The sequence below is a fragment of the Melozone crissalis genome, unplaced genomic scaffold (genome assembly GCF_028551555.1).
Source record: "Melozone crissalis strain CALT ecotype California unplaced genomic scaffold, PUWL_Pcris_2 ptg000111l_1, whole genome shotgun sequence".
Taxonomy (NCBI): domain Eukaryota; kingdom Metazoa; phylum Chordata; class Aves; order Passeriformes; family Passerellidae; genus Melozone; species Melozone crissalis.
Genome location: NW_026535888.1, coordinates 11062925 through 11085109, shown reverse-complemented (window position 1 = coordinate 11085109; position 22185 = coordinate 11062925). Strand labels below are relative to the sequence as shown.

Genomic DNA, 22185 nt, shown 5'->3' with positions numbered 1-22185 from the left:
TTGGCTCGGGGTCGGGGCTGCTTGGCCGGAGAGGGGCCGGGATCTGAGCCCGGGAGCTGAGAGGGATTTGGGAAAAGCAGGAGATGAGAGAGATTTGGGAAAAGGGGGAGCCAAGAGGGCTTTGGGAAAAGCACGAGCTGAGAGGGCTTTGGGAAACTGGGAGCTGAGAGAGATTTGGGCAATGAGGGAGCCAAGAGGGCTTTGGGAAAAGCGGGAACTGAAAGGGATTTGGAAAGCCAGGAGCTGGGAGGGATTTGGGAAAAGCAGGAACTGAGGCAGATTTGGGAAAAGCAGATGAGAGGGCTTTGGGAAACTGGGAGACAAGAGGGCTTAGGGAAAACTGGGAGCTGAGAGGGGTTTGGGGAAAACAGGAGCTGAGAGGGCTTTGGGAAATGAGGGAGATGAGAGAGTTTTGGGAAAAGCAGGAGCTGGGAGAGATTTGGGAAGCTGGGAGCTGAGAGGACTTTGGGAAAAGCGGGAGCCAAGATGGAACTGAGAGGGCTTTGAAAAACTGGGAGCCAAGAGGGTTTTGGGAAAAGCAGGAGATGAGAGGGCTTTGGGAAAACCAGGAGCTTTGGGAGAAGCGGGAGCATCGCTCCAGGCCAGGATCACCCTGTGATGGGGCTGGTGGCCAGCTGAGGGTGCTGGGTGGCACTGCTGGGGCACAGCGTGGCCTCCCTGAAGCAGCCCCGTCCCCAATTTGCTCCTGCAGGGTCCCCCTGGAGCGCTGGGGCCGAAAGGAGACAAGGTGGGTATGGTGACATGGTGGGTGAGGTGACACGGTGTGTGCAGTGACACGGTGGGTATGGTGACACTGGTGGGGTGACACGGTGGGTGCAGTGACACGGTGGGTGCAGTGACAGGGGTGACACTGTGGGTGCAGTGACACACAGTGACACAGTGGGTACGGTGACACTGGTGGGGTGACACGGTGGGTGCAGTGACACAGTGGATGAGGTGACACGGTGGCCACGGTCACATCCCCCGGTCCTGCGGCTGCCCTGGACATCCCGGGGGCCACCGCACCGACCCCAGGCTCTGTGTCACTGCTGTCACCGTGCAGGGCGAGCCGTGCCAGCCGTGTCCCACCGCGGGGACGCTCGGTGCCATCGGAATTCCCGGCCAGCCGGGGCCGCGGGGGGAGCCCGGAGCGCCCGGCAGGGACGGGATCTCGGTGAGTCTGAGCCCGGGGATGGGGGACAGAGCGGTGTCACCTCAGCATCCCTGATGTTCCCTCTGTTTCCCCCTCCCCAGGACATCCCCGGCCCCGCAGGACCCAAAGGGGACAGGGTAGGTGACACGGGCAGGGCTGGGTGTCCCCATCTCCACCTGGGGGACACCGAGCAGCGCCCACCTCCTGCTTTCCCTCCCAGGGCGATCCCGGCATCCAGGGCATGAAAGGCGACAAGGTGAGTGTGTGACCCTCCATGCCACCCCTTGCTCGGTCCCTGCAGCCCCTGAGCTGTCCCCTGCTGTCCCCACCAGGGGGACTCGTGCCAGCCCTGCGATCACCTCCGTGTCCTCGCTGCGCTGCGCCTCGAGGGGCAGCCGGGGCTGCCGGTGAGTAACGGGACGGGACCCCCAGTCCCGGGCTGGGACCCCCTTGTCCCAGGGCTGGGTGACACCCTGGGGTCCACACGTGTGTCCAGCAGGGCCAGGAGGGGCTGTCCGAGCTGGCCGGGATCAAGGGTGACAAGGTGAGTGACCCCTCTGTCCCCTCTGGACATCCCTGGAATGGCTGGATGGTCCCATGGGTGTGGGACAGGCTTGGCTAATGCCGAGCCTAATTCTGATCCCGAGCCTAATTCTGATCCCGACCCTAATTCTGTTCCTGGCTCTGCTCCGTTTCAGGGGGACATTGGCCATGTGGGACCCACGGGCAGACCGGTGAGTGGGGACATTTTTGGGGGGGCGGTCTGGGGGCTCAGGGGGGTCAGAGATGAGTTTTGGGGACCGTGGTGTCCCCTGTGCTGTGGATTCTCCGTGCAGGGAGCGCCGGGAGAGAAGGGAGACCCAGGTGTGAGGGGGCTCAAGGGAGACAAGGTGGGTGCACCACTGCGGACACTCCTGTCCCTGCTGTGTCCCCGCTGTGTCCCTGTCCCTGCTCTGTCCCTGTCCTGTCCCTGCCCTGTCCCTGCTGAGATCTGGGGTGGGGAGGTCAGGGGACCCCCCCAAATCCTCCCCAGGACCCCCCAACCCCCCCCAAACCCCCTCAGGGACCCCCAAATTCCCTCTGGAACTCCCCAAACCCCCCCCCCCCCAAATACCCCCAGCACCCCCAAATCCCACCCAGGATCCCCCAACCCCCTCTAATCCCACAGGGTGACCAATGCGGGCAGTGCCCTCCCACCCCTCAAGCCCTGCAAGGGACAGCGACAGTGGTGGCAGTGCCAGGGCCACCGGGTGAGAGGGGCCCTGCTGGCCCCCCGGGCAGAGCGGTGAGTGCCCCCCGTGCCCCCCGTGCCCGTTTTTGGGGGGCATGCCCCACCCTGACCCATTGCTGCGTTTCCCCAGGGCAGACCGGGCGAGGCTGGTGACAAGGGACAGAAGGTGAGCAGAGGGGCTCGGGGTGGCTCAGCGGTGACAGAGGGCTCTGTGACCTCTGTGTGCCACCTTTGTCCCCTCTCTTTGCCAGGGCGACGCTGGCAGCCTGGGTGACCCGGGCACGCCGGGCATGGCCGGTGTGCCAGGGCTGGCGGGTGAGCCTGGCATCAGGGGACCAGCTGGCCCTAAAGGTGACAAGGTGAGGACGCAGCTCCAATTCTGGCCAGCTGTGCCCTGTCCCTGCAGTGTCACCATCCCTGTCCTGTCCCCTCCCTGCAGGGAGAGCCGTGTGAACTTCCCCCTGCCATGCTCGGGCACCTCCCGGACACCGAGGGCATCCCGGGAAAAGCCGTGGGCATCCCGGGGCCCAAAGGGGAGCAGGGCCCGCCGGGCATCGGGCAGCCTGGCAGAGCTGTGAGTGTCCCCTCCCTCCCTCCCCATGGGACAGAGCCCCTGGCACCGTGCCCTCGGGGTGACCCTGCTGTGTTTTAGGGCAAGCCAGGACTGCCAGGTGTGAGGGGTCCTGCGGGGCCCAAGGGGCTGCAGGTGAGTGGGGTGCAGGGGGTGGGGTGTTGGGGACAGGTCAGTGCCCCTCTGTGTCCTCAGTGGGGCCCTGGTGTGCCCCTTTGTGTCCCCAGAGGGGTCCTGGGGACACCTCTGGGCCCCCAGTGGGGTTGTGGGGGCACCTCAATGCTCCCTCTGTGTCCCCAGTGGGATTCTGGGGATACCTCAGTGCCCCTCTGTGTCCCCAGTGGGGTTTTTGGGACACCTCAGTGCCACTCTGTGTCCTCAGTGGGGTCCTGGGGTGCCCCTCTGTGTCCCCTATGGGATCCTGGGGACACCTCAGTGCCCCCTCTGTGTCCCCAGTGGGGTGCAGGGGCTGGGTGTGGGGTCCTTGGGACACCTCAGTGCCCCTCTGTGTTCCCAGTTGGGTCCTTGGGACACCTCAGTGTCCCCTCTGTGCCCCCAATGGGGTCCTGGGGTGCCCCTCTGTGTCCCCAGTGGGGTCCTGGGACATTTCAGTGCCCCTCTGTGTCCTCAGTGGAGTCCTGGGGTGCCCCTCTGTGTCCCCAGTGGGGTTCTGGGGACACTTCCCTGCCCCTTTGTGTCCCCAGTGGGGTCCTTGGGACACCTCAGTGCCCCTCTCTGTATCCCCAGTGGGGTTCTAGAGACACCTCGGTGTCCCTTTGTGTCCCCAGTGGGGTTCTGGGACACCTCAGTGCCCCTCAGTGCCCCCAGTGGGGTCCTGGAGTGTCCCTTCTGTGCCCCCAGAGGGGTTCTGGGGACACCTCCCTGCCCCTCTCTGTCCATAGGGTGAACCAGGACCGCGGGGGATCGGCCAGCCAGGACCACAGGTGGGTTTTGGCTTGTCCCCTGCTGTGTTGTCCCCTGCTGTCCCCTGCCGGGTGGCTCTGGTGCCTTTCACACCCTCTGCTTTCTGCAGGGAGACCCCGGGAGCCCCGGACCCCCCGGACCCCCCGTGAGTAGGGTTTGGGGTGTTGGGGTGGGCTTTTGGGGTGCCCAGCCTTGGCTGATGGGGTCACACCCCTGCCAGCCCTCTGTGGTGGCTCTGGGGACGGCATTGTCCCCTCCATGGGGGGAACCAACAGCCTGTCCTGTCCCCAGGGCCCCCCAGGACCGCAGGGACCCCCGGGGATGGCAGCAGAGAAAGGTGCCAAGGTAAGGGAGCGTCCCCCAGCCCTCGGGGTGCCCCGTGCTCCCCATTCCTGCTGTCCTTCCTCTGCAGGGCTCTGCGGGCCCCAAAGGTGCCACAGGACCCCCCGGGCCACCAGGGCCACCAGGGAGCAGCGTCACAGGGCCACCGGTAGGTCCTGCCCTGGGGGAGGGCAGTGCCACCCTGCTGGCACCGTGATCCTGGTGCAGCCAGGCGCTTCCCTCACCCTCCTCTTCCTCACAGGGCCCCGAGGGGCAGCGGGGGCTCCCTGGCTCCAGCGGGCAGCCGGTAGGTGAGGGGCCGCCAGGGGGGGTGCCAGGGGGGTGGGGGGCACTCAGTGGGTGGGGGGTGTGATGGAGTTCACAGGGGTCTGAGGATGAGGGAAGAGACGAGGATCTGACTCCATGTTTCAGAAGGCTTGATTTATTATTTTATGATATATATTACATGAAATATATACATATATTAAAATATAATTTATTCTATATATTATATAAATATATATAATATATATGTATATTTATAGATATAATACATAATATATTCTATTATATATACTATATTATATATATACAATATATTAAAGATATATTATAATATAATATAATATAATATAATATAATATAATATAATATAATATATTTATATTATGTTATTAATATAAATATATTATATATGATGATATAATAAATATTATATAGTACACAATATATACTATAATATATTGTATTAAATGTATAATATATAATATATATTATATATTATATATTATAATATGTACAATATCTAATTATTATATAATTATATATAATTATATAATAATTATATATAATATATAATATATAATATATAATATATAATATATAATATATAATTTATATTTATAATATATATTTAATATAATGTATTAAATATATATTGTATTATAAGTAATATATTATGATATATAAAAATTATATATATAATATATAAGATATTATATTAAAGCTATACTAAAAGAAGCGAAAAGCTATACTAAAAGAATAGAAGAAAGGATTTCATCAGAAGGCTGGCTAAGAATAGAAAAGGAATGGAATGATAACAAAAGCTGTTGTCTTGGACAGAGAGTCCAAGAACAGTTGGGCTGTGATTGGCCTTTAATTAGAAACAACCACATGAGCCAAATCACAGATGCACCTGTTGCATTCCACAGCAGCAGATAATCATTGTTTACATTTTGTTCCTGAGGCTTCTCAGCTTCTCAGGAGGAAAAATCCTAAGGAAAGGGTTTTCCATAAAAGATGTCTGTGACAGGGGGTACCAGGGCTGCCCTAACCCCCATCTCTGTTTTCCTCCGGCAGGGCGAGAAGGGTGTCCAGGGAGAGAAGGTGAGTGGGGGTCTCTGGGTGGAGCCGTGCCCCCCGTGCCACCCCAAACCCGCCCTGCCCTCACCCCCTGTGCCCACAGGGAGACCCTGGCGAGTGCTCCTGCCCCTCCAGCCCCCGCCAGGACCCCAGCTACAATGGGATGCCGGTGAGTGTCACCGCCCTGGCACTGTGCCACCCTCAGGGGGCACATCCCAGCCCCGTTTCACCCTCTGGGATTCTATCACCCCCAGGGAGCGCCGGGATTATGGACTGGGATGTCCTGGCAGCCCCAGCCTGGCCCCCAGGTCAGTTCCACCCCTGTCACCCCCTCATCCCTCACCCCTCACTCCTCTCTGATTGTTTCTTGGGGTCTTTCAGGGTCCCCCTGGAGCTCCTGGTCCCCCTGGGCCGCCCGGTGCCCCCGGTCGCCAGGTGAGCGATGGGAGAGGGGAGTGGGGCCCATCCTGAGCTTTCAGGGCAAGGTTTGAACATTCCCCTGGGATTTAGGGAATGCCAGGACACAACGGCCTGCCTGGACTGCCTGGACCAGCTGGAGACCTGGTAAGTGGTGACAATTCCCATGGCAATGTCCCCTGTCCCCATGGAGGGGACAATCCCTCCCTCCATCCATCCATCCCTCCATCCCTCCCTCTCTTCCAGGGACCCCTGGCCGTCGTGGCTGAGAGGAACATCGAGGTGCTGAAGGTGAGAGGGTGGGGATGGGGTCACCCTCCTGCCCTGGGAACCCCTCGGGGCACCCCTGACTCCCCTTTTCCCCCCCTTTTCCAGACTCTCTGCGGGGACTGTGCCCAGCTGCAGGCAGCCCTGGAGGGGGAGAAGGCAGATGGGGGCATGCCAGGTGCCCCTGGCACGGAGGACTGTGCCAGGGTGAGTTTCTGAGTGGGGATGTGGGTGCCTGACACCTCCTGGACATGCAGGGATGGGGCTGGAGAGATGCTCCTGAGCAGAGAATTGGATTTGGTGGAAGCTGGGATGCAGGGGGAGAAGGGAGATGGGGATGAGGGAAGAGACCAGGATCTGACTCCATGTTTCAGAAGGCTGATTTATTATTTTATGATATATATTATATTGAAACTGTACTGAAAGAATAGAAGAAAGGATTTCATCAGGAGGCTCAAAAGGAAAAGAATAGAATGATAATAAAATCTTGTGACTGACCAGAGTCTGAGACAGCTGACTGTGATTGGCCATTAATTAAAAACAACTACATGACACTAATCAAAGATGCACCTGTTGCATTCCACAGCAGCAGATAATCATTTTGTTCCTGAAGCCTCTCAGCTTCTCAGGAGGAAAAATCCCGGCAAAAAGATTTTTCATAAAACATGTGCGACACCGGGGAATTGGATTTGGTGGGATTTGGGGGAAGTGCCACCCTCTGGGGACACTGGCCCGTCTGGGAATGCGGGCACAGCCCCAGTGAGGATCCCTGGGATGAGGGACAGGCTGCTCCTTTGTCACACTGGGTGACTCCAGGGTTCTTTTCCAGTGCCTTGCGCAGCTCCCGCGAGCGGAGGAGGCTCGGGTGAGTGACAGAGTGACACACTGTCCTGGTGCCACCCCAGGGATGGCTCCTGCTGGGCACCAGCACTGCGGGGGCTTTGGGGAGGCTTGGCATGGCTCAGCATGGCTGGCAGTGCCACCTCGGTGTCCTGATGTGTCCCCATCCCCTGCAGGGTGACAGCCCTGACTGCGCCGGTCACCCTGGGCTGCCGGGAGCGCCAGGGATGCCAGGAGAGCAGGTGGGTGACCCCAACCCACCCACCCAACCCACCCAGCCAATCCACCCAACCCACCCAACCCATCCAACCCACCCAAGCCACCCAACCCATCCAAGCCATCCAAGCCACCCAACCCACCCAACCCACCCAACCCATCCAACCCATCCAACCCACCCAACCCATCCAACCCATCCAACCCACCCATCCAACCCACCCAACCCACCCAACCCATCCAACCCACCCAACCCATCCAACCCATCCAACCCACCCATCCAAGCCACCCAACCCATCCAAGCCATCCAACCCATCCAAGCCATCCAACCCACCCAACCCACCCAACCCATCCAACCCATCCAACCCACCCATCCAACCCACCCAACCCACCCAACCCATCCAACCCATCCAACCCACCCATCCAAGCCACCCAACCCATCCAAGCCATCCAACCCATCCAAGCCATCCAACCCACCCAACCCACCCAACCCATCCAACCCATCCAACCCACCCATCCAAGCCACCCAACCCACCCAACCCATCCAACCCACCCAAGCCACCCAACCCATCCAAGCCACCCACCCAAGCCACCCAACCCATCCAAGCCACCCAACCCATCCAAGCCATCCAAGCCATCCAAGCCATCCAACCCACCCAACCCACCCAACCCATCCAACCCATCCAACCCATCCATCCAACCCACCCAACCCATCCAACCCATCCAACCCATCCAACCCACCCATCCAACCCATCCAACCCACCCAACCCACCCAACCCATCCAACCCATCCAACCCACCCATCCAACCCATCCAACCCACCCAACCCATCCAACCCATCCAACCCATCCAACGCATCCAATCCACCCAAGCCACCCAACCCACCCAACCCATCCAACCCCCCCAACCCACCCAACCCACCCACCCAACCCATCCAACCCACCCATCCAACCCACCCAACCCACCCAACCCATCCAACCCTGCCCATCCTGGACACTGTGCCATGTCCCGTGGTGCTGTCCCCACCTCTGTGGTCACACCTGGTGATAGTAAAAGGTTTTAAAATCCTAAAATTGGGGGGGAAGCTAGACTTAGTGGGGCCCTGGAAAAATGTTAAAAATACTCTGAAAATGTTAGGCTTTGTGTTTGCCAGATCGTGTGAAATTGCACCTGCATAAGCAGTATATGATAAATGATATAATTGTTAGATGTGACGATTGTTTAGTAATTAAATACAATTATTGTTTAATCGTAAGAAGAATCATGAGAAACTATGTTAGAAGTGTGAGGGGGGACCACAAGGAGCCCATGCTTGGATGAAATCTATGTATGCAATGGAACAACATAAGTTTAATAATTAACATGAAAGTTATATAACGATAAAATATAAAATGTCGGGGTCAGATTTGGGTTTGACACCCAGAGCTCTTCAATAAAACCACGTGAATAGAATAATTCTCATGATTATGTGGTTCTGAACGCTAACACTGGCACCTCCATCGCCCTCCAGGGCTCCCCAGGACTGCGAGGACCCCCAGGACCACCCGGACCCATCGTGAGTACCCCTGCCCGGGCTGGGGGGTCTGGGGGCTCTCAGCACCTCAAAGCAGGTTGGCAAAGGGGCTTGGCACCCTGCCCTGAGGCAGAGGGCCATGGCACGGTGAGGTGTGACATGGCACGGCACGGATGTCCCCACGGATGTCCCCATGGAGGCTGGACATGGAGGTGACGCTGCTGCCAGCCCGGAGGTGGAGCAGGAGCTCTGTGGCACCCCCAGGGCTCAGGCCAGGCTCCCCAGTGCCTTTTCCAAGCTGTGACCTCCCTGTTTCTCCCCTCAGGGCCCCCCGGGCTTCCCTGGAACGCCGGGCGCCCCCGGACTGCCCGTAAGAACGCAGCACGGCTCCGCTCTGTGCCCCTTGTGTCGCTGCCGCTTGGTTTGGCTGTGTCCCCTGTCCCTGTCCCTGCTGGGGACAGCCCAGCACAGCTGCCCAACCCTTCCATTCCATCTCCATCACACCATTCTCGCTCCTCCATCCCAAAGCAGGGGGTCTCAGCGGACCCAGATTTGGTGATTTGGGGATGATCTTCCTCAGCTCAGGGACCTGGTGGCGGCACTCGCCACCTGCTGGGTCCCCTCGGCACCACGGGAGCTGGCACAGGTCCAGGGAGGTGCCACCTGGGCCAGGTGACCGTCACAGCTCCTCTGAGGGCCACCAGGGACACCAGGAGGATCCTGTTTGTGGCCTGGGCTCATCCTCCTCCTCACTCCTGTGTGGTCACTCAGGCTCCATCTTCATCTCCTTCTTCATCGTCACCTCCACCTCCATCTTCATCTCTATCCTCATCCTCACCTCCACCAACACCTCCATCTTCATCTCCGTCTTCATCCTCACCAGAACTTCCATCTCCACCTTCATCTCCATCTTCATCCTCACCTCCACCTCCATCTCCATCTTCATCCTCACCTCCATCTCCATCTCCATCCTCATCCTCACCTCCAGCACCATCTCCATCTCCATCTCCATCTCCACCTCCACCTCCATCTCCATCTCCACCTCCACCTCCACCTCCATCTCCATCCTCATCCTCACCTTCATCTCCATCTTCATCCTCACCCTCACCTCCATCCCCACTCTCCTGCTGCCCCTGCTCGCTCCCCACAGGAGCTGGTGGTGGGGCTGTGCCCGCGGCTCCTGGAGGATCTCGCACTCCTGCTCGTGTCCCCTCATCCACTAATGTCACCGTCACCCCAGGGCCTCCCTGGGGCTCTCTGTGGGCCGTGCTCTGCGGTGTGCCAGCGTGTCCTGTCCTTCTGTGTCACCTCGGTGCCACGTCACCCCACTAACCCACCCCGGAGGTCCCCGTGTCACCCTGGGAGGACGGGGGGCACCAGGCTGGAGCTGAGGGCTGCACCCAGACCTGGGCACCCCATGAGCCCCCCAGGGCTGGCATTTCTGTGGCACCAGGGATTGAGCATCCCCACCACACCTGGGCACTGCCCCGGTGCCTGCAGGGGTGAAGGGAGCCCAGGCAGGTGCCAGCAGGCTGGCAGAGGGCACAGAGCCCAGGGGCTGTGCCCAGCTCCTGCTGCCAGGCGGGCACAGCCCCAGAGACCCCCCTGCATCTCCTCTCTTCTCCCCACCAAGGGTCTGCAAGGGGAGCGTGGCCCTGCAGGGCTGGCCGGAGCCAAGGGGGAGCCGGTGAGTGCTGTGGGACCAGGGGACAGGGGGACACTGGTGGCCTGAGGGGGTGGCACCTGGCTGGGGTGCTGCAGGTGGTTCAATGTCATCATCGTCACTCACAGGGACCTCCAGGACAACCTGGATACCCCGGGGCCACGGGGCCACCCGGCCTTCCTGTGAGTACTGGGGGGAACAGGCAAGCCCGGGCAGCCCTTGTGCCCCAAACCTGTCTCAAATCCCATTCCTGCCCCACATTCCAGCCCTGTGCCATGTCTTATCCATGCCCCAAATCCCACCCCTGTGCCAAGTCCTATCCATGCTCCATGTCCCATCCATGCCCCAAATCCCATCCGTACCCCAAATCCTATCTGTGTCCCATATCCAACTTTTACCCCATATCCCACCTGTACTTTGTATCCCACTTGCACCCCAAATCCCATCCCTGTGCCCCAAATCTCAGTCATACCCCAAATTTCATCCAACGCCCCAAATTCCATCCAATGCCCCATATCCCATCCAATGCCCCATATCCCATCCATGCCCCAAATCCCACCTATCCCCCAAATCCCATACCTGCTCCAAATCCCATTCCTGTGCCATGTCCTATCCATGCCCCATGTCCCACCCATGCCCTATATCTCATCCATACCCCAAATCCCACCTGTGCCCCATATCCTACCCACACCATAAATCCCACCTGTACCCCAAATCCCACCTATGCCCCAAATCCCACCTGTGCCCCAAATCCCACCCGTGCCCCACATCCCCACCCTGTCCCTCCCTTCCCAGGGCATCAAAGGCGAGCGAGGCTACGTGGGTCCCCCCGGCGAGAAAGGCGAGCTGGTGAGTCCCTCAGGGCCCCTCTCCGTGGGCACTGGGGCCGGGGGGTCCCCCAGGTGCCCCCTTTCCATGGGCACCAGGGCTGGCACCTCCCACTCACCTCCACTGATCCTGTTCCATCCTTCCCAGGGTCCCCCCGGCGTGGACGGGCTGCCCGGCCCCGTGGGGCCAGCGGTAGGTGCCCACCTTGGGGGCAATGGGGAGGGATGGGGTGGCTGGGGGGGTTTGGGGTGCTCCCACCACCCCATCCCATCTCTCCGCAGGGTCCCAGGGGTGAGCGTGGGCTGCCGGGAAGCGCCGGAGAGAAGGGGGACCAGGTGAGTGTCCCCAAAGGGGACAGGACCCCCAGGTTCCCCCCCCCCCCCACCATGGGTTGCGGGGTCCAGCTCAGCTCCTGTCTCTCCTCAGGGCTTCCAGGGCCAGCCTGGCTTCCCGGGACCACCGGTGAGTAAATCCCGCTGGGAATTCTGAGTCAATCCCACCAGGAATAGTGAGTAAATGCCACCAGGAATTCTGAGTAAATCCCACCGGGAATTCTGAGTAAATCCCATTGGGAATTCTGAGTAAATTCCACCAGGAATTCTGAGTAAAACTCACCGGGAATTCCAAGTAAATTCCACTGGGAATTCCAAGTAAATCCCATCAGGAATTCTGAGTGAACCCCACTGGGAATTCTGAGTAAATCCCACCAGGAATTCTGAATAAATCCCACTGGGAATTGTAAGTAAATCCCAACAGGAATTCTGAATAAATCCCACTGGGAATTCTGAGTACAACTCACCAGGAATTCTGAGTAAATCCTGCTGGGAATTCTGAGTACATCCCACTGGGAATTCCAGCACCCCGGCAGATGGGCAGCGTGTCCATCCCTGGCTGCGTGTCCATCCCTGGCTCTGTGTCCCCGTGTCCCCACAGGACAGGGGTTCCACAATGGGGACACGAGTGGGGTGAGGAGCAGGGAGCACCCCCAGGTCAATCCCATTAAATCAAGCCGGGAAAGAGTGGGATTTATGGGCTGGGATCCCCCCTCACTCAGCACCCCTCTCCTCTTTAGGGCCCTCCAGGTTTCCCAGGAAAGGTTGGTCCAGCCGGGCCACCAGGGCCAGTGGCAGAGAAGGTGAGTGCCACCCTCAGAGAAGGTGAGTGCCACAGGTGCCAGCGGGCAGTGGCTCCGTGCTGTCCCCGCCTGTCCCTGGGCTGTGGCCGGGTCTGGTGGCCCTGCCTGTGACCTGCCTGTCACCTCCTGTGGCTCTTGCAGGGCAGCGAGGGCATGCGGGGCCCCACGGGGATGCCGGGGCCCCCCGGGCCCCCTGGACCCCCCGGAATCCAGGTATGACCCCCCATGTGTCACCCTCGGGTGCTCCTGGGAGCAACACTGGCTGTTCCCAACCCCAGGGACCTGTTCCCACTTCCAGGGCTCTGTTCCCATTCCCTGGGATCTGTTCCCATGGCCGGGGGTGCCCTGAGCAAGTCCCCCAGAGCTCCCCAGTGCCACCCTCCCTCTGTCACTGTCACCTTGTCCCCACAGGGCCCTGCTGGCTTGGAAGGCCTGGATGGCAAGGACGGCAAGCCAGGGCTGAGGGTGAGGCTGGGTTTGGGTGGGGGGCAGCCACCCTGCACCCCCCAGGACACCCCCAACCTCTGTCTGTCTGTCTGTCTGTCTGTCTGTCCCCAGGGTGACCCCGGTCCCCCCGGGCCACCAGGGATGATGGGTCCTCCGGTGAGTGACACCCTCCTTGTCACCTCTCCCTGGCAGCCAAGCCGGGCTCTCCTGAGCCAGGACTGTCCCCTCACGTGTTCCTGGTGACACCGAGCTGAGGGTGGTGGCCCTGGACCAGCACTGCAGGGTCAGGGTCACCTGGCATCACCCTGGCACCCCCACCCAGCTCTTTTCTCCCTCCAGGGCTTCAAGGGCAAGACAGGACACCCAGGGCTGCCAGGACCGAAGGTGAGCCGTGGTGACACTGCCTGGTGACGTCCCCAAGGCATGGCCAGGACTCCACTCAGTGTCCCTTCCTACTTTCAGGGTGACTGTGGCAAACCCGGCCCCCCGGGCAGCACGGGCCGACCAGGAGCTGAGGTGAGTGAGGGCTGGGTGACCCTTGTCACCCCCTTGTCACCACCCTGCCTTCCTCATCCTCCTCCTCACCTTGCCTTCCTCAGGGTGACCCCGGACCCATGGGACCCCAAGGCCGGCAGGGACCCCCAGGGCTCATCGTAAGTTGGTGCCCCCACAATGGGGGGATCCTAGAGGGGATCCCTTTGGTGACAGGGAGTGGGGACACCACCCGTGACCCCCAGCTGACCGCCCTGTCTGTCCCCAGGGTCCCCCTGGCAGCCCAGGACAGCCGGGACCCGCTGGCCTGGCTGGGGTGGTGAGTAGTGCCAGGAGTGGGGATTTGGGGTGGGGATTTGGGGGTTTGGGATCCCCTGATCCCAATGCTCCCAGTGCTCCCATTCCCTCCTCCCCGCAGGGGATTTGGGGGTTTGGGATCCCCTGATCCCGATGCTCCCGGTGTTCCCGTTCCCTCCTCTCCATAGGGACTGAAGGGCGAGCGTGGCTCCGTGGGCGAGCGGGGTCTGCCGGGGATGCCAGGACAGCCGGGACCCCCAGGACACCCAGGACCACCGGTGAGCACAGCAGGACCCTGCACCCCAGAGCATGGGGACCTTGGGGTGGCCCTGTGGTGTCACCACCTCACGCTGCCCCTCTTTGTCCCCGCAGGGAGAGCAGGGAGCGGATGGACCCGTTGGGAAGGAGGTGAGCAGGGTTCTCTGGAACTTTCTGCCCAGCTGGACACAGATTTTGTCACCCCCCGGCATTGCTGGGGTGACATCCCTGTCATGCTGCACCTCTTTTTTAGGGACCACCAGGCAAACCAGGCATTGCGGGCCCAGCTGGACAGAAGGTGAGGCTGTGCCAGCTGGCAGTGCCACCACGGTCACTGCGCTGTCCTGGCACACCAGGACTGACCTTTCCCCTCCGCAGGGTGACGCTGGAGCCCCCGGCGAGCGCGGCTACCCCGGCGAGAAGGGCAGAGCCGGGATGCCAGGGGGCCCGGGCAAAAGCGGCTCCATGGGGCTGGTGGGGCCGCGGGGCCCCGCGGGGGAGAGGGGACCCCCGGGCTCGCCGGGCCCCGCGGGCAGCCCCGGCCTGCCAGGACCCCCGGGCATGATGGTAAAGACGGGGGGTGGCTGTGTTGGGGGGCAGGACGATGTCCCTCTGGTGGCTGTGTCCCCTCCTGTGTCCCCTCGTGCGTCACCTTGCGAGTCCCCTCCTGTGTCCTCTCGTTTGTCCTCTCCTGTGTCCCCTCACATGTCCCCTGTGTCCCCTCCTGTGTCCTCTGGTGTCTCCTCGTGTGTCTCCTCACGTGTCCCCTCGTTTGTCCCTTCGTGTGTCCCCTCATGTCCCCTCGCGTGTGCCCTCACGTGTCCCCTCCTGCGTCCCCTCACATGTCCCCTTGTGTCCCCTCATGTGTCCCCTTGTCTGTCCCTTCGCATTTCCCCTCCTGTGTCCCCTCATGTCCCCTCCTGTGTCCCGTCGTATGTCCCCTCGTGTGTCCCCTCATGTGTCCCCTTGTGTCCCCCTCCTGTGTCCCCTCCTGTGTCCCCTCTGTCCCCACAGGGAGATGTGGTGAATTACGACGAGGTCAAGCGCTTCATCCGCCAGGAGCTGAACAAGATGTTTGACGGTAACGGGGGGACGGTGACCCTCCCTGTGTCCCCACCCTGTCCCTGCCCTGTACCCGCCGGCTGAGCTCGGGTTTTGTCCCCGTTTTTGTCCCCATTTGTGTCCCCGCAGAGCGGATGGCCTATTACACCTCCCGGCTGCACTTCCCGGTGGAGATGGTGGCGTCCCCGGGCAGGCCCGGTCCCCCCGGCAAGGACGGGCTGCCCGGCCGCCCGGGACCCCCCGGCTCCCCGGGCATGCCGGGGCAGATCGGCCGAGAGGGGCGGCAGGGCGTGCCAGGCATGCGGGGTACGTGCTGCTCCCCGGGCCGTCACCGGTGTCACTGCGGTGTTCCCGGTGTCCCCATCATGTTCTCGGTGTCCCTGGGGTGTTCCCGGTGTCCCCAGGATGTTCCCGGTGTCCCTGAGATGTTCCTGTTGTCTCTGTAGTGTCCCCAATGTCCCTGGGGTGTTCCTGGTGCCCCTGGGTTGTTCCCCAGCATCTCCATCATGTTGTCGATGTCCCTATGGTGTTCCCGGTGTCCCCAGAATGTTCCCGGTGTCCCTGGGGCATTCCCAGTGTCTCTGGGGTGTTCCTGGTGTCCCTGGAGTGCTCTCGGTGTCCCCAAGATGTTCTCAATATCCCTGTGGTGTTCCCAGTGTCCCCAGGACGTTCCTGGTGTCTCTGGGGCATTCCCAGTGTCCCTACAGTGTTCCTGGTCCCCGCGACGTCCCAGTGCCTCTCGGTTGTTCCCCAGTGTCCCCATCATGTTCTCGATGTCCCTGGGGTGTTCCCAGTGTCTGCAGCACCTTCCCAGTGTCCCTGGGTTGTTCCTATTATCCCCATCAAGTTCCTGGTGTCCCTGGAGTGTTCCAAGTGCCTCTGGGTGCTCCCAGTGTCCCCAGCATGTTCCCAGTGTTCCCATCATGTTCTCGATGTCCCTGGAGTGTTCCCAGTGTCCCCAGTTCATTACCAGTGTCCCCAGAACATTCCCAGTGTGCCTGGGCTCTTCCCAGTGTCCCCAGTTCATTCCCAGTGTCCCCAGAACATTCCCAGTTTCCCCAGTTCATTCCCAGTGTCTCTGGGCTGTTCCCAGTGTTCCCAGGACATTTGCAGTGTCACCAGTTCATTCCCAGTGTTCCCAGTTTATTCCCAGTGTCCCCTGGACTGTTCCCAGTGCCCCCAGTTCATTCCCAGTGTCCCTGGGCTGTTCCCAGTATCCCCAGGACATTTGCAGTGTCCTCAGTTCATTCCCAGTGTCCCTGGGCTGTTCCCAGTATCCCCAGGACATTTGCAGTGTCCTCAGTTCATTCCCAGTGTCCCTGGACTGTTCCTAGTGCCCCCACTTCAATTCCAGTGTCCCCAGTTCATCCCCAGTGTCCCCAGTTAATTCCCAGTGTCCCTGGGCTGTTCCCAGTTCATTCCCAGTGTCCCCAGCTCATTCCCAGTGTCCCTGGCACTGGGACGCTGTGCCTGTGCCAGGTTCTCACCCTCCTCTCCCTCCACTTCTCCCCCAGGTGAGCCGGGTGCCAAAGGAGAGAAAGGCGAGAAAGGCGTGGGGCTGATGGGGGACAGCGGCCCCCCGGGACCCCCAGGTGAGCCCCCAACCTCTGCCTGGCCCCCAGCCCCACCCTGGGCTTTGCTGCCTCCCCCTCACCATGCCACCCCACTTTTCCTTCACTCCTTCTCTTCCAGGTCCCCAAGGGCCACCAGGCTACGGCAAGATGGGTCCCCCGGGCCCCGTGGGGCAGCAGGGCATCCCTGGCATCCCCGGCCCTCCCGGTGCCACGGGGCAGCCGGGCAAAACGGGGCACTGCAACCCTGCCGACTGCCTGGGGGCTCTGCCCGTGGAGCAGCCGCTCTTCCAGCCCAAGAATGTCAAGGGGCCCTTTGGCTGAGCCCCCCGTGCCCCCCGAGCCCCCCCAGATTTGCTGTTAATATTGTTCGTGTTTCACCCCGCTGTGCCGGGGCCGTGCCCGTGCTGGGGGGCTCAGGGGGGCTTGTACAGGCAATGGTGGGGGCAGGTGGATCCTGCCCCAAAAATACACCTGTGAGTGGATGTGGGTGGCTCTGCGCCTTGTCCCCAGCCCTGTCCCCAGCCTGTCCCCAGCCCTGTCCCCATGGCAGGGGGCTTGGGGCTTGTACAGCTCCATGGCAATGGTGGGAGCAGGTGGATCCTGCCCCAAAAATACACCTGTGAGTGGACACGGGTGGCTCTGTGCCTTGTCCCCTGCCTGTCCCCAGCCCTGTCACCAAGGGATGCTGCTCCAGCCGGTTCTGAGCCCACTCTGGTTGGGGACACGGTGATGCTGAGCTCCCTGGGATGGATGAGGGAGTGCCAGTCCTGCTGCCAGCGGATCCTGGTGCTGTCTCAGGGCAATCCCAGCCCTGATTTGGGGGTGTCCCAGCGCCATTCCTGGGGAGATCCCGCTCTCATCTCAGCACATCCCAGCCCTGGTTTCAGGAGATCTGGGATGGCGTGAGGTCCCAGCTTTGCCTCTGGAGGAGTCCCAAACTAATTCCTGTGGTTTTATGGGGATTCCAGCCCTACTCTCAGGCTGACCCCAGCCCTGCTTTTGCATCATGCCCGGAATTCCTGGGAATCCCAGACCGCCATCCCAGCCCTGCTCCTAGAGGGATCTCGGTCCTGCTGCCAGGGGAGTCCCAGCCCTCATTTTGTGGGGTCGCCAGCCCCATTCCCGGGCAGATTCCGGTTGATCTCCCGGGGAATTCCAGCCCCATTCCCGGGCTGATGCCGGCCGCACTCCCGGACTGATCCCGGCGCTATCCCCTCTCCTAGCGGGCCCCACCCCGCCCAGGCGCCGTTGCCGCTTTAAGGCCTCCCGCGCGTCACGGCTCAGCCTCCGCCCCGCCCAATAGGCGTGGTCAGTGCCCATCGTAGCCAATGGGTGCAGGTCGTTTCGGTGACGTCATCAGGGCGTGGCCGGGGCGGAAGACCCGCTATGGCGTACCCGGGGCAGGTGCAGGACCGGGACCGGGACCGGGACCGGGATCGGGATCGGGATCGGGATCGGGATCGGGATCGGGATCGGGATCGGGATGAGATGAGAACCAGGACCGGGACCAGGAGCGGCGGCGGGGAACTGGGACTGGAACCGGGACCGGGAACGGGACCGGAGGAGTGGGAGGGGCGGCAGGGAGCCCGACCGGGACCGGAGGGCAGGGAATGGGGACCGGGGAGCGGGACCGGAGAGGCAGCGGAGAGTGGGACCAGGGAGCGGGACCGGAACCCGGAGAGACGCTGAGGACCAGGTACCGGGATCGGGACCGTGACCGGGATCGGGACTGTGACCGGGATCCGGACCGTGATTGGGAACGGGAGCCGGACTGTGACCGGGGCGGGGGTCGGACCGGGCGCTGGTCCGGGGGTCGGGACCACGGGAGGCGCGCAGGGTCTCCAGGGTGAACGGCACCAGCTCCGTCCCCGTGCCCATCCCGGTGCCCGGTGCCCGGTGCCCGCCTCACACCGGCTCTTTCCCCTCCCCAGGGCTACCCCGGCGCAGGACAGCCCCCCTCGGTCGGGCCGTACCCCGGGGCTCCCTACGGCGGGGGGCCACCACTGGGACCCTACGGGCATCCCCCACCCGGGGCTCCCTACGGCGGGGGGCCACCCCCGGGACCCTACGGGCATCCCCCACCCGGGGGTCCCTACGGCGGCCCCTATGGCAGCCCCCAGCCCGGACCCTACGGCGGGCCGGCCTCGGGAGGTGAGTCCGGGGTCTCCCTGCGGCGGTACCGGGACAAGGCGGGGAGCGATGGGGTGCCCAGCCCGGTGCGGGGTCGAGGGCATGGGCAGTCCCCACCCCGAGGGGGGTTGAGGGGGTCCCCAGCTCAGCAGAAGCCACCACGAGGATGAAATGGGGTGTCCCGGTTTATTATTTTGAAATCCTGGAGGAGGAGGAGGAGGAGAAGGAAGAGGAGGAGGGAAAGGAGAAAGAGGAGGAGGAAAAAGAGAAAAGGGAGGAAGAGGAAGGGCCAGGCAGCCCTAAAACTTTCACCCCACACCAATCTCCCGGTGCTGCCGGATTTTTGGGGCAGCACCGTGGCTCCTCTCCACCCCAGGCTCCGGTTCCCAGCCCATTCCCGGCTCCAGCCGCTCCGTGCCCATCCCAGCCCGGTTCTCCCGGGATTTACCGGGCTGTAATTCCCGTGGGAGGAGAAGCTCTGCCCGGCCCTGGGAGCCACCCCCGGGGCCAGCCCAGCCCCTGGCCTGTCCGAGGGGAAGGTGACAGCTCCGATGGCCTCTCCCCGAGCAGGGAATGCCCCCCCAGGGGTGGATCCCGAGGCGTTTTCCTGGTTCCAGACGGTGGATACGGATCACAGCGGGTTCATCTCCGTCAAGGAGCTGAAGCAGGCTCTGGTCAACAACAACTGGTCCTCGTTCAACGATGAGACCTGTCTGCTCATGATCAGTGAGTTTGGGATCTCTTTCCCCTCCTTCTAATCTGGTTTGGTTGGATTTGGGGTGAATTCCCCTTTTCCCTGGGTATAGCTCCTGCTTGGAGCTGGGCAAACCAAGCAGCTCCCAGTGGTTCAGGACACGGGTGAAGGGCTCAAAATCCTGCTTGGGAAAGGAAATCCCAGCTCTGCACAAGCCCCACATCCCAGTAAAACAGGGAGGAAAGTGAGGAAAGCCCAAAAAATGCAGAGATTCACCCAAAGCTTGCCCCACCCTCAGCTTTTGGTGTCGTTTCTTACCAGCCTTGAGGCTTGAACGGTCCCAGTGGATCGCAGTCCTGGCGAGGGGGATTTTTGGGATCAGAGCAGGACTCCAGGGAGCCATGACATGAATCCTGAGCTCCCCGGAAGTTTCTGCAGCTTTTCCACTCCTCCTCCCTGCCCTGTTGCTGCTCCTCCCTGCCCAGACATGTTCGACAAGACGCGGTCGGGGCGCATCGACGTCTACGGCTTCTCCGCCCTGCTGCGCTTCATCCAGCAGTGGAGGAGCCTCTTCCAGCAGTATGACCGGGACCAGTCCGGCTCCATCAGCTTCAGCGAGCTCCAGCAAGGTGGGTGAGGGCCACAACCACCAGCCTGGCCCATCCTGACCCTCCCCATAACCATTGCCAGGCTCTGCTCCCAGCTGGAAACTGGAATTCCTGCTGGAGTGGCTCTGAGCTTGTGGGATGCTCCTTTGGGAATTATCCATGGGATAAACCAGGAGGTTCTCAGGGGAGGAGCTGCAGCAGGGGTGGGGCACAAAGTTCCTTCAGGAAGCTCAGAATTCCCCCTCAACGATGAGTGGCTGGAGCCTGGTTTTTGGGGAGGAGCTCTTGGGTGTGCGTGAAAGGGAAAAATGCCCGGAATTTGTGGTTTGGTTCCTCTGAAGAGCCCTGCCCGTGCACACCCTGAGTGGGAAGGGTGGTGGGAGTGGGAGATGGGGTGTGTGGGGCATGGGGGAGCAGGACACAGCCGCTCCCTCTCCATTTGGGAAGGTTCAATCCGAGTTTTTCCTGCTCCCAGCTTTCTCCCAGATGGGTTACAACCTGAGCCCCCAGTTCAGCCAGCTGCTGCTGGCCCGGTACGCCCAGCGTTCCCCCAATCCCAGTATCCAACTGGACCGGTTCATCCACATCTGCATGCAGCTGCAGAGCCTCACCGACGCCTTCAGGGAGAAGGACACGGCCATGGTGGGGAATGTCCGCCTCAGCTACGAGGATTTCCTCACCATGGTGGTGACACGGATGCTCTGACATCCCCACTCCAAAGGCTGGGAATTCTGGAGCTCTCCAGAACCTTCAGCCATCCTCATCTTCTCTGTTGGATGATGCTGAGCCCATCTGAGAGTTCCCCCCGGGGCCAAATTTCCAGCTTGATCCACCCCAAATCCTGCTGGGGTTTTCCTGGCTTGGATTCCTCGTGTCCATTTTGTGAAACCCACGCCAAACTGGGGCAGCCAAAGCAGCTTAGATCCCGTGCCAGCCCCAGATTCCAGCTCCATCCCGAGGTGCCTGCAGCAGAACATCCTCGTTTTGGGGAGGAAAAGCTGAACCTTGGGTTTGGAAGAAGCAGGAAAGGGGAAAAATGAGGACAAAGCTCCTTCCTTCCCTCCCTGAGTGCCCTGGGAGCGCATCCCACCCTGGGAATGCTTTCCTGGGGGTCTCATCCCTGTTTTCCATGGAGCTGCTGGAATGGGATGTCCTGCTGCAGCCCCATGGGATCGTCCCCTCGCTGTTGCCAATCCTGAAGCCAAACCCAGACAAAGTTCAGAGCTCAGGTTTTCCAGCTTTGGAATAAAACGTGTTCTGCTCCAGCTGCTCCGTGGTCTCTGTGTCCGGGGGGGGCTCCAGGGGACGTCAGGTGCCTCCTGTCCCCTGTGGTGGCACCAGGGGACACGTCCCAGGGCTGGACACCATTCCCTAAAATGAATTCTTACAAGTTTCATGTCCAAATATAGAAAATAAAGAATTTGGGGGAGGCTCCTGAGGCACAGAAAAATCCCATCAATGCCGGAGTTTTCTTCTCGAGTGATGAGCCTGGAATTCACCCTGAGGAATCTCCAAGAGATTTGGAGGAATTCTTAAGGAATAAAAGGTTCAAAGGTCTGAGATGAGCAGGAGGAGCCAGGCTCGGTGTTTTCTGTGTGACCTCGGTGTTTTCCAGCCCCGGGCAGGACTGGCTGTTCCCAACCATCCCCGAGCATTCCAAGGATGTTTTCCCCTGAGCATTTCCAATATTTTTGTTGAGTCAGAGCTCAGCCCTGCTTGGGCTTGAGGCAGAGGGGTTGTAAATACATATAAATATATTTATATGTATATAAAAAATAGAAATATATATTTTATAGATTTTTAAAATACATTTTATATGTGCATGTATGTATTTTTAATATATTTTATATGCTATATATATATAAAATACATATATGTAAAAATATATAAAATACATATAAATATATTTAAAATACATACCTGCATGATATATATTTATATATATTTATAGCTGTATAGGTACATATATATATATACATACTGGTGTACATATATATTTATATAGGTGTGTATACATGCATGTTTTTGTATATAAATACATGTAGAGGCATTTATATATATATACATACATGTACATTTATATAGATACACATAAATATATAAAATTTTTGTATGTTATATATATAGATATGTAAATGTTATTTTTATGTTATTATATAGATATGTAAATATATATAAATGCATGA

General features: G+C 59.8%; 2 protein-coding genes across 2 annotated transcripts in view; both read left to right on the top strand.

The window, feature by feature from the left end:
- COL16A1 (collagen type XVI alpha 1 chain) overlaps positions 1 to 16901 on the top strand; it is a 29251-nt gene extending 12350 nt beyond the window's left edge. The window contains exons 21-71 of the mRNA XM_054292509.1: positions 713 to 748; positions 1064 to 1174; positions 1255 to 1290; positions 1374 to 1409; positions 1486 to 1560; positions 1650 to 1697; positions 1852 to 1887; positions 1990 to 2043; positions 2322 to 2438; positions 2515 to 2550; positions 2636 to 2743; positions 2824 to 2958; positions 3037 to 3090; positions 3858 to 3899; positions 3989 to 4024; positions 4171 to 4224; positions 4292 to 4369; positions 4463 to 4507; positions 5560 to 5586; positions 5666 to 5731; positions 5817 to 5870; positions 5944 to 5997; positions 6073 to 6126; positions 6226 to 6270; positions 6355 to 6453; positions 7076 to 7111; positions 7263 to 7328; positions 8809 to 8853; positions 9137 to 9181; positions 10445 to 10498; positions 10603 to 10656; positions 11270 to 11323; positions 11450 to 11494; positions 11584 to 11637; positions 11729 to 11764; positions 12375 to 12437; positions 12579 to 12650; positions 12849 to 12902; positions 12996 to 13040; positions 13224 to 13268; positions 13347 to 13400; positions 13484 to 13537; positions 13645 to 13695; positions 13862 to 13951; positions 14046 to 14081; positions 14185 to 14229; positions 14310 to 14498; positions 14946 to 15012; positions 15123 to 15299; positions 16508 to 16585; positions 16686 to 16901. Of these exons, the coding sequence (XP_054148484.1) occupies positions 713 to 748; positions 1064 to 1174; positions 1255 to 1290; positions 1374 to 1409; positions 1486 to 1560; positions 1650 to 1697; positions 1852 to 1887; positions 1990 to 2043; positions 2322 to 2438; positions 2515 to 2550; positions 2636 to 2743; positions 2824 to 2958; positions 3037 to 3090; positions 3858 to 3899; positions 3989 to 4024; positions 4171 to 4224; positions 4292 to 4369; positions 4463 to 4507; positions 5560 to 5586; positions 5666 to 5731; positions 5817 to 5870; positions 5944 to 5997; positions 6073 to 6126; positions 6226 to 6270; positions 6355 to 6453; positions 7076 to 7111; positions 7263 to 7328; positions 8809 to 8853; positions 9137 to 9181; positions 10445 to 10498; positions 10603 to 10656; positions 11270 to 11323; positions 11450 to 11494; positions 11584 to 11637; positions 11729 to 11764; positions 12375 to 12437; positions 12579 to 12650; positions 12849 to 12902; positions 12996 to 13040; positions 13224 to 13268; positions 13347 to 13400; positions 13484 to 13537; positions 13645 to 13695; positions 13862 to 13951; positions 14046 to 14081; positions 14185 to 14229; positions 14310 to 14498; positions 14946 to 15012; positions 15123 to 15299; positions 16508 to 16585; positions 16686 to 16888 (3348 nt within the window). The 3' untranslated portion in view covers positions 16889 to 16901. The remainder of the gene's footprint in view (positions 1 to 712; positions 749 to 1063; positions 1175 to 1254; positions 1291 to 1373; positions 1410 to 1485; positions 1561 to 1649; positions 1698 to 1851; positions 1888 to 1989; positions 2044 to 2321; positions 2439 to 2514; positions 2551 to 2635; positions 2744 to 2823; positions 2959 to 3036; positions 3091 to 3857; positions 3900 to 3988; positions 4025 to 4170; positions 4225 to 4291; positions 4370 to 4462; positions 4508 to 5559; positions 5587 to 5665; positions 5732 to 5816; positions 5871 to 5943; positions 5998 to 6072; positions 6127 to 6225; positions 6271 to 6354; positions 6454 to 7075; positions 7112 to 7262; positions 7329 to 8808; positions 8854 to 9136; positions 9182 to 10444; positions 10499 to 10602; positions 10657 to 11269; positions 11324 to 11449; positions 11495 to 11583; positions 11638 to 11728; positions 11765 to 12374; positions 12438 to 12578; positions 12651 to 12848; positions 12903 to 12995; positions 13041 to 13223; positions 13269 to 13346; positions 13401 to 13483; positions 13538 to 13644; positions 13696 to 13861; positions 13952 to 14045; positions 14082 to 14184; positions 14230 to 14309; positions 14499 to 14945; positions 15013 to 15122; positions 15300 to 16507; positions 16586 to 16685) is intronic.
- Positions 16902 to 17914: 1013 nt separating this feature from the next.
- On the top strand, positions 17915 to 21264 carry PEF1 (penta-EF-hand domain containing 1). The gene is made up of 5 exons (XM_054292533.1): positions 17915 to 17971; positions 18499 to 18718; positions 19268 to 19423; positions 19877 to 20020; positions 20475 to 21264. Exons 1-5 carry the CDS (start codon positions 17954 to 17956, stop codon positions 20702 to 20704), a joined length of 768 nt encoding a protein of 255 aa, XP_054148508.1. The 5' UTR covers positions 17915 to 17953; the 3' UTR covers positions 20705 to 21264.
- Positions 21265 to 22185: the final 921 nt, after the last annotated feature.